This window comes from Calliphora vicina, chromosome 5 (assembly GCF_958450345.1).
Source record: "Calliphora vicina chromosome 5, idCalVici1.1, whole genome shotgun sequence".
NCBI classification, from domain to species: domain Eukaryota; kingdom Metazoa; phylum Arthropoda; class Insecta; order Diptera; family Calliphoridae; genus Calliphora; species Calliphora vicina.
In genome coordinates, this window is record NC_088784.1 from 110393643 (window position 1) to 110406345 (window position 12703).

The 12703-nt window shown below is 30.5% G+C and overlaps 1 protein-coding gene across 1 annotated transcript; it reads right to left on the reverse strand.

The window, feature by feature from the left end:
* Positions 1-7007: 7007 nt before the first annotated feature.
* LOC135961537 (uncharacterized) lies at positions 7008-8801 on the reverse strand. The gene has a single exon (XM_065513040.1). The coding sequence runs from the start codon at positions 8799-8801 to the stop codon at positions 7008-7010; it is 1794 nt and encodes a 597-aa protein (XP_065369112.1).
* Between the last annotated feature and the right edge of the window lie 3902 nt (positions 8802-12703).

The window sequence follows — 12703 nt, forward strand, 5'->3', positions numbered from 1 at the left end:
CTATTAATGTAACGTTTCATTTTTTTTTTCTTCTAAATGATTTCGACATAAATGCTGCATTTTACAGGTCGTCATCAAAGCTGAGATATATATTCCACTACACATTAATTAAGCAACATCAAACGGAAGTGTGAGGCACCACTCCTAATGTTCATAAATGTTCATGTATGTAGTTAATAACTGAACAGAAAAAACTGTTATCAGTTGGGTTTTGTTTATTTCAGAGGTTTTTCCCGGCTGCATCCCTTAATATATCATGTATTTGAATTGTGCTTCTTTGAAAAAAAAACAAAACAAAACATAGAAATGGACTTTATTTACTTGTGTACATATTCATTAAATAGTTTTGTTTTTTGTTTTTCTTATTTTTGGTGTTGTGTGTTTTTTGTAATTTAAGTTGTTCTGTAATAAATTAGAACACAAACAATAGACAAAAAACACTTGAAATTGTTTGAATAGGTCTTTAATAGCCATATCACCGCCACATAAAAAGAATAAACCCAAACATTGAAACAACATTGTAATTCGGAATTGTTTTTATGTACTCAAGAATATTTATATTTAGTAGATGTCTTTCAGTAGTTTCAATATATTTTTTAGCTGGAAATAGAAAGTTCAATATTTCAAAGAAATAGCTAAATAATTAACCATTTTTTGTACTACAATTCAATTATCAAATTAAATAACATACATACAAGATCTTGACAATTTGTTTTAGAAAAGGAATATATGTAGTTCCTTTATTGAGGAATCTAGCAAGAGTAAAACTGTCAACATTAAAAATGTGTGTGTGTTTTTTTTAAACAACAAATTTACACACAATTGAAATATTTCCTGTTTAAACAACCAAATTTGTAAATATTAAGTCTAATAACAAAACTAGCAAATATCGCTGTATGTAAACAATAAAACCCATTTCAAACGGACAAAAACGAATTTTATATACCCTTTGTTATTAGACTAAATTATCTTTACCCCAAGAACGGTTTGAAAATTTTTTAATAAATACAGTAGAAGAATTGAATCTTTTTCAAATATGCATTTAATATATCAAAATGCTTAAGAAATTTGTATTTTTTTAGTATTTTGTTATCATATACTTTTATTTACTTATGTACTTGAATTAAAAGAACAGAATTAAATTTTATTATAGAATATTATTATAGAATTGACAAAACAATGTTAGGTCTTTTTAGAGACCCAGTATTTTGATCGATATAGATATTTACCTTTTTATTACTGCTGCACAGCGAGAGATTCAACCATTCCTTTGAAATATTTTTTGATCTACAATTTCGAATAGGTTTTCTATGGGATTAAAATCTGGCGATTAGGCAGGTCACTTTAAAACACGTACCACATTGGATTGTATGCACTTGTGTGTTTCGGATCATTGTCGTGCTGGAAAATTCAAACTGGGGGCATATTTTCCTCAGCGTATGGATAAATGACATCATTTAAAATGTTATGTAATGTATTGCCAAATTCAAACTTGACTGTCTTATTTGTATACATGGGGTCCAGTCTCTTTCCCTTGGGGCATCGTACAAATGTTCTCCCATGACTGCCCTTAAATTATATTTTGATTCAGCCGAAAAGAGAACAGTATTCCATTTCTGCCTCGACCAGTTTAAATGTTCTTTGGCAAAATGTAAACGAGAAGTACGTTAGAAATAAGACAACAACCATGACCCTCTGGCTAACAGTTCGAGAACTAATGTCCAATTTAAGATTATTGAGGTAATTTCTTTAACCCTTTTCCTATTAAATTATCTTGTTTCTTATATAATTTTTGAAACTATTGATTTATTAATTGAATGTTTATCGCAAACAGTTTTTTACTTAAATTCTTAATGCTGGATTTACGTAAAAAACTAAAAAAAAATTGTTTATTATTTTGGGTTTTAAATTTTCACAAATGTTGACTAGAGCCATTTTTACTAACTATAGTTAGTAAAAATGGCTCGAGCAAAATCGGTCAACAAATGGCTGAGATATGAGGAAAAAACCAGGACAACCTCGATTTTTGACCTATATCTGGATTACTAAGTCATTAATATAGACAATATGGATATCTAATGATGGATATTTCAAAGACCTTTGCAACCAATATAAAATCATAGTAAGTTGGACCTACAATGGGTCAAAATTGGAAAAAATATTTTTTAACCCGATTTTTTTTTCACCAAAAGTTTATTTTCGATAAATATTAAAAAAAAATTTTAATTTAAAAACAAAACTTGAATTTAAAAAAAAAAAAATTTAAAAAACAATTCGAAATTGAAAAAACTGAAAAAAAAATTTGTTTATCTAAAAATATAATTTGGTGAAGGGAATATACATAGCTCTCTTATTTGATTAATTTTAATAGAAAACCTAATAAATTTGAATTTATTTTAGAAATTTAATGTCAAGTGAACCAACTTTTGAAATCGATGTCTTCCGATTGGGATGAAATTTACACCAAGTTTAGTCCTATTGGACAGCAATCGGAAGACATTGATTTCAAAAGTAGGTTCACTTGACATTAAATTTCTAAAATAAATTCAAATTTATTAGGTTTTCTATTAAAATTAATCAAATAAGAGAGCTATATTCCCTTGTAAAATGTCATGTTTTTTAAAACTGAAATTACGGAATATAGTTTTTAAAACAAACTTTCCCTAGTATTGTCACTCATTTGTGAATAACACTCTCTCAGAAACTTTTAAAAACACTCTGGGACTTCTTGAATTTAGTACTAATTGCACTAACCAAACTACCATCCATATATAAAGAAAAACATAAGTTTTCAATTAAATTCCATTTATTATTTTCTCGTTTTCAAATAGAAAATCTCCATTCCGAATTTGAAAAGAAAAATCTTATTTTAAATTATTATTTTCTGAAATTAAATGAAACTTTACTGGATAATGTTATTTTCAATTGTTCTTTTCTGAATTCTAATAAATAAAAATCTCATTTTCATTTGTTCTTTTGAGAATATGAAATGAAAAGTTCACATTATTCCCTTGTCATTTCGTTTGTAATTTCCACATTTTTTCTGGATCGTTATAGATACCTGAGTCGATATAGCGGCTGTCTGTTGAAATCAACATTCAGAAGTAAAAGATGGAGGTAGAATTTTGTGCCTATATCTTGGTTACTAAGTCATTATATACAAAAAAAAATATGGATATAAAATGAAAGGTATTTCAAATACAATAGAAATTTGGACCGATATTGGATAAAAATCGGGTTTAAAATTTTTCAACGAAAATGGTTTTAAACCTAACACTATTATTTGTATCAAATTAAATAAGTTGCGGTAAGTTATATTTACCAATAATTTAATCACAAAGTTTCGTTATTACCTAATGAAGGGTGTAATCGCAAAAACTTTCAATGTGAAACTCATGATGAAAAATGGTGGTGGCTGATTTTCTATTGTTTTTTTTTTGTAAGACGTTTCTCTGACTTTTAAAAGTTTCCTTAAAAGAAATAGAAATAACAAAAACTACAATAATAAAGTCAAACACTTTTTAAATCAACACCTTTTTTCCTTCCTAACACACGTATTGTAATTTGTAATGCTGTTGTTATCAAAAAGGGTGATATTTATAAAATAAAAATGTCTTGGAACAATAAGAAACGATCCCAAAGTAGCAAGAAAAGAAACAGCTGCTACAAATACCCCAGAGATGGTTGGATGGTTGGGCTGTAATGTGTATAAGGTATTGCATGCAGTCAGTTGCCACTGCTAGGTGGCTGTATTAGTGGTGAATGTAAAATGCACATTATGGGTGCATAACCAATTTGTAGACGACGCACACACATAATTGACTGTAATTTTATTTTATAAGTGTAAGTTATCACCACTAGGATCAGGTATGATCAAGACAATTTAAGAAATTTATTGTTATTGTTATTATTTTTGATTGTATTTTTCTTTCCTAAATACAGCTACAATGACAAATTGTGTGCAACTTGTGTAGCAACATGTTTTCTTCCATGTGGACTGCTAGGATGTTGCTGTTTCAATAATATTTTTAAATAACTACAGCTTCCATGTCTATTATTTCAACATCTGTTTATTAATATTATAGGGTTATCTAAAGATTATTTTTATTTGGGGGGGAATATCATCTCATCAATTCATATTTTCTTATAGAATATCATTTCTAAACAAAAACCAGAAGAATATACTTGAATTGCTATAAATATGTTAACCATATGTTGGTAGTCTGATAGCGAAAAGTAATAGGACTTTCCTTTCATTTTGGGATTACGACATAAACTCTTAAATGTGTTGTACTATCAGTACACACCTTAAAGTCGTCCTCTCTTAAGTAGGCCATAAAATTGTTAAAGGAAATTAAAAATGTTTACGACTTTTTGCGTTTGCCTTCACGAGCATGTGTGTTTACACCGCAGAGCAGGACATAATCATGCCTCAAAGAAAATAATCCTCTGAGGATTAACTTTTTAAAATCACCGTAAATATGTTTGACATACTAAGCGGTTTGCTAAACTAAATACTCCCTGCGTTTGACTACTTGAGATACAAATTTAAATATTACGATTGAATTTTAAATGTGTGTAGAATCGAATTGTTAAACAAATGGAAACAACTTTAATTAAAGTATATACTTAATAAATTTTTGCCATGATATTTTTGAAAACTATATTCCGTAATTTACATTACATTAGGTTGGGTAAATTTGTATGGACGATCAAAAAGTAAAAAATCGTATAGCAGAAACGCATTCTAAAGAAAATTCTAAGAAAGTTTCCTCAAGAAACCATAGGTCTAAAATCAAATCCTATCTTGCGCATTTCATCTTTAATGCAATAAAAAACTATTAAAGAAATATATATACTGAAATATCATTGGATAAAAGACGAAATGCGCAAGATAGGATTTGATTTTAGACCAATGATTGATTTTAAAATTTCTTAGAATTTTCCGTAGACCCACCCTAATGTACATGTTTATAATTCTAAGATAAATTCAAAATTTACTACTTCTTAGAATTGGTAAAACAATGGAAACTTTTAAACTTCTGCAAAAGAGAAAATGTATGAAAAATTAAAATGTATGAAAGTGATAATTTGTTACCGTTATTTCAATATTTATTTAATTTTAATATTTTTTTTGTAATGGCTAGAACCAAGATTAGCGAAAATTTAAACCCCAAAATAATAATTATTTTAATGCTGGAATGAAACTAAAAACTATCTTTGATATTGTTACGAAATTGTACTTGAATTCAAATGTAACGATTTTAACGGCTGATATAAAAGTAGCAGAATGCTTTCAAATAGCAGTGCTGTAATAGCAAACTGTAACATATCTGTGGGCATTATTAACATTGAATAAAAGCTTTCAGTTGACCATTGATCGTAAGTTGGCAACGCTGTTTGCTGCAACCGTATATTCGAATTCGAATATTCAGTTAAAGAACATTGTAGAAAGTACACCACAGATGGCGTATGTATTAGAAAGCTCTAGACAGTTAAAGAGCAATCTAGAATGCAGATGGCAGTGTTATAAATAGTGGCAGAGGTTGCAGTCGTTAGTTAGTTTATCAGAGACGCTTTTCGAATAACCATCAACTGAGTGTGCTGTGTTTTTCAAGTGAATTCGTGTGCATTATAAAGTGTGTGTATTTCTGCGAATTTATAAACATGTATAAAAAAAACATTGAGTGACTATTTAATTCTGTGGTTGTTGTACATTTTAAATAAATAAAGAGTTGTTACAATTTTCAAACTACTAAACGGCTTTTATTTGCAATCAAAAGTATCCGGTTTATTTAAAGGAAATAAACCAACGTTTTGAAAAGGTTAAAACGTAACAATATGATAAATTATGAAAAGGAAGACAGTTTAAGAAATTCTCAAACATTACTGCCAGGGAAGTTATCAATAATCTAAAATAGGAAAATAGTTCTAGAACTATTAGCCGCAGGGCAAATACTCTTATTTCGAAAAACTCTTATTTCTAAAAAAAACCCTACTGCTTGTATACAATTTGCAAAATAACATTTAAACTGGTAGAGAGAGAAATTGAATATTGTTCACTTTTTGGATGAATCCACACAAATCGACAGTCTATTTTCTCGGTGGCAATATAATGTTATGGGGCTGTTTTTTAGGGCAAGAATGGATCCAATTCATATTATAAAAGATACTATGACTGGAATTGGATATAGATCAATTTTAAACGATATTATGTATCTATACACTGATCATTCCAGAACGACAATGAATCTGAAATACAGAAAACCTATGCAAAATTGTAGATTGCAAAAAGGAAGCTTTTAGCAGATATAACCGTAAGAAATGGCAAAATATTGCAAAATAGATTTATGTAAAAATTAAACCTAAGTTTCCATTGTTTTGTCAATACCATATTAATATATAGAAACTTTTATCAACCAGGTTGAATTATTAGGGAGAGGTCAATTAGAAGTAATCAACTAGTTCGGGACAGTCTACTAGAACTGCTGGGTAGTAGTTTTGATTAATTTTTTTCATTGACATTTCCCTCTCCTTTCGTTCTATGTATTTATTCTATGTTACAGTGAAGCTGTTCCAAAATAAATATTAATAAATATGTATGTAACTTCTAATCTGCTGATCAGATCTAATTAAAGAAAAGGAACTGGATTTTCAGAATTTTCTTTGGTTCGGCAAGCCGAAAACAACACCCGTACTTATTTGTATTGAAAATCAGTTAAATCTGTTCATAATGTCTATTTTATTTGATCCCTGCACCCCCTGTCTACACTTGACAAATATTCATCATAACAATTAAAGACATTTGTTGTCAAGACAAAGTTGTCTAAGCAAAAGCACTAACAATTTTATCATAACGAAGCAATAATACTAATAAATGGAGACTATACCTGATAATTTTTTATTTAGACAATATTTTAAAAATTTATCAGGTATAACCAGGGGATAATTATAATTAACTTTTTAAAAACAAAATTATGAATAAGTTGGTCAATGTTTATTAGCTATTATTTTGAAAAAACTTTACAAAATATTAATTCCCCTACAAACACCAATGTCGATAATAAAATGCAGGCGGCATACAGAATCCATATCCACAAATAATCCATCAAAAGTAGAACTTCTCCATATTCATCAGCAACACTTAAATCTTTAAAAGAGGATAGCTTCAAGCGTACCATCATTAAAAAGTTGTTCTCCAACCAGTGATCTAAAAGACCCGTATCACGAACGTCTAATAAATGTTGATTGAACTGGTGTCTGTAGGGCAAACCAGGTCGCAATGGAAAAGACAGCAGAACCAAATTGCTCAGACACAATTGGGATGAATAATAAAACAATTTTCTTTGAAAGAGTTTCTGGCGTTCGCTAAATACAAACCAGCGAGTTTGAGAGACCGGATAAATGTAGCGTGTATCCATGTTGTGACGTGTTTTGAGAAATTTATCAAAATTTATTTCTTTAACAAATAGATCATGATGCTTCTCTAGTATTTCTGGATAAATAAATACTGACTCTCGACCATCTATCAATATTTTGTAGTTATTTCTGTGTATATCCTCATAAGTTTCCATGCGTTTTTCAAGGGGCGGATGAACTAAATGAGACTGTAAGTAGGCCTGATAGCTGGTGCAAATAAGAATACTAGTGTAGCACAGCAGAAAGCAAATGTATTTCATAAACAAGGAGGTTTTTTTCGGCATCACAAAAGATTGTCCCAACATGCCACGCATGCTTTTATCGTTTAACAGTATATTGGCCACGTTCAAATGAGTTATTTTGTGGTGTTGTCCGATATTAAGCAATAGGCCGTATATAAAGAAATAGCAGAGAATAATGAGCATGGCTTTTAGTTCAATGATCTCAAAAAATAATTTAAAGGCTGGTCGTATATGAGGCAATGGTATCATATAGCAATATTCCATTAACTCCATGGGATAAGAAAATGTCTCAGAAGAGGTGTCGATTTTGAAAGGAATCGCTGTAGCTGCTATATCCAGTAATCCTTGAAATGTTTTGTTACTCAATATTTCATAAAACACTGTTACACCCATACCACCAGCTACTGGAGGCACTATTACCAAATTAGCATTATATCTTTTGGCAAAAGTAGTCAAGAAATTTCCCACAAATCCAGTGAGTTTCAATTCACCAACATCATTATAATATAATAGACTGCGTGGTGGCAGTTGATCAGATTCAGTTATAATCGGGAGACCCTGCATGTTGAGAAATGGATTAGCTAATAGTTCACGGCTGACTATTTCTAAATGCTTGTGTAAATTACAATTAAAATAGGTCTCTTTTTCTGCTAGAGATTGTGGTGTAATTATTAAATTTTGAAAATAGCCATTCTTGTTAATACTGGAACATAATTCGCTCATTTCCAGCTCCTCAAATGTTTGATACCAAATGATATGTGGCACATACTGATACACTGTATTGAAAATGTGCAATTGATTCAAATACTCCGCTGAGCAAGCAAGTAAAATAAATTTGTTCGAATGCTGCTGTTGTAGCAAATGTTGTTGGCTCAAATTGGGCAGTAAAATGATGGGCTCATCTAAATGACCAATCGAATCTTCAAATAAACACGCACTTTTCTTTTTCACATCCTTCACAATGACTATATAGTCATATGGGAATTCGTATCGTATTCTCTTCAACAAATGATTGAGTTGTTTTACTAGATTTTCCCCACGAATCAGTGGTTCATTGAGTAAAACTGTTTCCAAGAGTCCATGGCAGGGATAGAATGCAAAAATTCCCACATAGAGAATATAGGTTTTATTCGTATACATTCTAGCAACCAACTGAACGTTTTGGAAGTTTTAGTTTTTAACTGCTCAAATATTAATCGCTGTCTGTCTGTCTGTCTGTCTACATAAATACGAGTGAGTATTCATTAAATATTTATAGTTGAACATATTTTTTGTTGTTTTCTATTGAAACATTTTGTTAAAACATTTTGAGATAATTGCTTTAAATGGCAAATCCAACAATTGGAGGAGAAATCAAGTCCCAGGTGTTTAAATTTATTTATTTAGTTTTAAAGGCTTAAATTACAATTACACTTGCTGTTAAACTTGAATTAGTTATTGCAACTGAAATAAGTGCTGACGTATGCCATCAATTCTATCACAAATACATACAATAGACAGCCAAATCTAATAGATATCATCCTAGTCGACTAGACCATCATACGTATTGGGTGTACTTAGATCTTTGAAGGACAATAATTTCAAACGTATTAAAGTTAGGAAAACTTCATCGAACCACTGTTTGAATAGGACCGTATCGCGAACATCCAATAAATTGTTATGGAAAATAGTATAATTCTACTTATAAACAAATCCGAGGAGATGAAAAACAACTTACATTGAAATAATTTCTGTTGCTCGTGGTATATGGTCCAGCAGAGATACGCCACTGGATAAACTTAGCGCATGTCCATGCTATCACATGAGTTCTTGAATTCGGAATAATTTTCACTTGTAATGAATAGAATATCCTGATAATTTTTATAAAAACTATAAACCCAATCTTCCAAATCACGTGGATGTACTGCAATTTTCAAACCAGCTTGACGTATCTCAGCAGTTAAGCAAGTAGTCAATGTAGCCCTTATAGACAGTAATTGTCACTATAGTCTGACAACTTGGCTGACTTCAATTTATATATTTGGGGTAATTTGACACGTATATGCTCTTTGTTGTTCAGAGAGAAGTCAATTGGTTACTTTATACAGCCCATGTAACTTAGCATGAAGTCAATTGTCACTTTAGTGTATCTAAGAATCTAGAAGTTTTGGTTGTAAGCAATCGGTTATTGGACTGTCTACGAAATGTCTTTTTAACTGGCTATTTAAGGTCAATTAGGACCCGTACATGTTAAATAATTAGTTATGTAACTGATCACTGATAACCAGCTATGTAGCTTGGAAGGTAACTGACTATACTATGTAATCGATATGTGAATCCAATGCGTTGATTACTTTGGACCAGCTATCAGACAGTTTCATTGTAAACTAAAAGGGTCAATGTAACTAATTGTTACCCTAAATGATAGGTAAAATCAATAGTTCGGGACAGTATCCTAGAACTGCTGGGATAGGACGTATAGAACGTCATGATCATGATATTGGCATAGAAGATAGACATATTTCCTAAAGGCGTTCATTTTCAGCGGCATCACAAACGATTGGCCCAATAGACCGCGTATAATAAGTATCTCTAAAAACCACATCGATAATGTCTAAATGACGCACTGATTTGTGTTTGCCAATACTTAGGAATACCGCATATATCATCGATATTAATACCATGATGAGTATTACATTCTACTGGACAGTAATAAAAAATAGCTCATAGATTGGTTTAGCTCTAGGCATGGGAATCATCCATAAATACTAAAATATACAAAAATTCCTATGATTTGTTTGGGGATTTTGATCTCCCTATTGAATATTTGGAAAAGATTCCATTGTATTGTTAACTACAGCATGTATTTGTAATATCATTTTTAATATTTATTTCCGTTTTGTATTTAATTGCCAGACGACGCGACTTACCATATCTCCGATTAATTATTCTTACAGGATCCCTTTCAATTTGTAACCACAAATTCTAATAAGCTTAATTAGAAATTAACCATCTCAAACACGACAAACATAAAAAACAGTTTATTAGTAGTTTGTATTTTTAAAATTCATTGAAAACTCAGCAATTAAAAACCATGTAGTATGAGAAACTTTATTTTCTATTAAATGCAGACAGGCCACCCTCTCACTCACACACAACAATAAATTATTCGAATTTTAACAAGAATTGGGGGAAAATCTCTTGTATAACAGACAAACAAACAAACGCACTCAAATAGTCAATGCAGCACAGACAACAAAAAGAAAAATACCGACAACAACAGAAAATCCCAGTTAATACTCCTCGTATTTTGTTTGTGCGTTTGTAAAATGCAACAATAAAAACGACAGCGAGAAAATGTAAATAAAACAACTTTATGTTTTTCATACACGACAATAACAAACAACAGGCATACAAAAACCCAGGGTTGGTAACTTCTAATTGTTGTTGAGAATTTTATAATTTTTAGGTACTCAAATCATTTTAATTTTTACAGGAGTCGATAAAAACTTTATAAAACTTGCAAACATGCTTTCTGCTCGAGTTTTTTCTGCAATTTCTATCGAAATGTTACATTTTAGCAAACAAATCAAAATGGACATTTTACAAAAGTGTTAAACGATTTCATCCTAACCTTCCATAATATGATGAAATCTGCCTTATTCGTATCCACACTTTACTTAATAAAATGTTTTCTTCAACATTTAGTAACCCTAGAAGAAAGGAAACTAGTCAGAAACTAGTATCCTTGTGAGAAAAATAGGCTACAAACGTCTGAGATATATAATTATTTTATTCTTATATTTTATATTCAAAAATTAACTTTTAGCAGCTCCCAGATAATGGGTTGTACTATTTTCAGAGAAATATTCAGTTCAATTATGAATAAAATTTCCCCTGGACTTTTTTCCCTTTACTTATTTTTAACATTGAATAGGAAAAATGGGAGAAGGGAAAAAAACTTCCAGGGAATTTTTATTCATAATTGGGCTGATTTTTAACTCGACTAAAATTTCGTTAATATTAATAGATTTTTCAAACAAAATCGGTCCGTAAAAAATGTAATATAGATATCGATATCTATAAGGAACAAGAATGTATACATTTTATGGGTTCTAAAATGACAAACTTATACCCTTAACACTCATGGTGAAGGATACATAAAAAAATCATACCAATAAACAATTTTTCACCAAAAATGTTTTAAGGTGGAAATCCCAGCCTTAAATATTACAAAAGTACTACTGAGAAAATGAGATTTATGGTTTTGTTCAAGTGAGATCATTCCACGACCTAAGGAAGCATAGCTGTGCCAGACTCCTAATAAGTTCTGAGTGCCTTCGACACTTGGAGCGTCAAGGCGATTAATTGGCGCCTTCAAATAACCAATAGCCAACAACTACCAGCGACTGTAACAAGCGGCTCGTAAAAGTCAGCCAGCCTGGAGGCCATGCTGGCAGCCCCAGTTCCAGGATCGAATGCAGAAGCCCAATCAGCTACTCATCTTAAACCAACTGATTACCGAAACCTCTTGAGGCCCTATGCTCCTTATGTATTTGGGATTTAGTACCGTTTAAAAATCCACATTTTTCATCCCTGACTTGGATCTAAGACTACGACAATAACCACCACTAAACAACATGTTCTCTTCATAGCGTAATAATATTAACTCTCTCAATAACGTAAGACTAAACAAGGGCTTTATTTCACACCAGGGATGACAATAGCAATTGTCCAAAACAGTTTTAAAATTTGTACTTTTTTCAATTTGTATCAAAGCATGTATTTACTGTAAATATGTGAAAATATAAAGGAAAAAAACATATAAAATTATTTTAATAGAATATTTTTAATATTTTTCAAGGGAAAATTTATGACAAAGTTATTGAAGTAAAACTTTATTTGCAAAATAAAAAAATGTTTTTTTACGTTAATTAATAAATTATTAGAAAATTATTAAATTAAAATTTTTGAAATTTTTAAATTTGTACCAAATGAGCCAGCCACATTAGTACATATTATAATATTGTACCAACAAAAGTACTATTTTATTAACCTTGCCA

What these genes read in the sequence shown, in the direction of transcription:
- LOC135961537 (XM_065513040.1), bottom strand. Translation starts at nt 8,801, where the DNA reads ATGTATACGAATAAAACCTATATTCTCTATGTGGGAATTTTTGCATTC.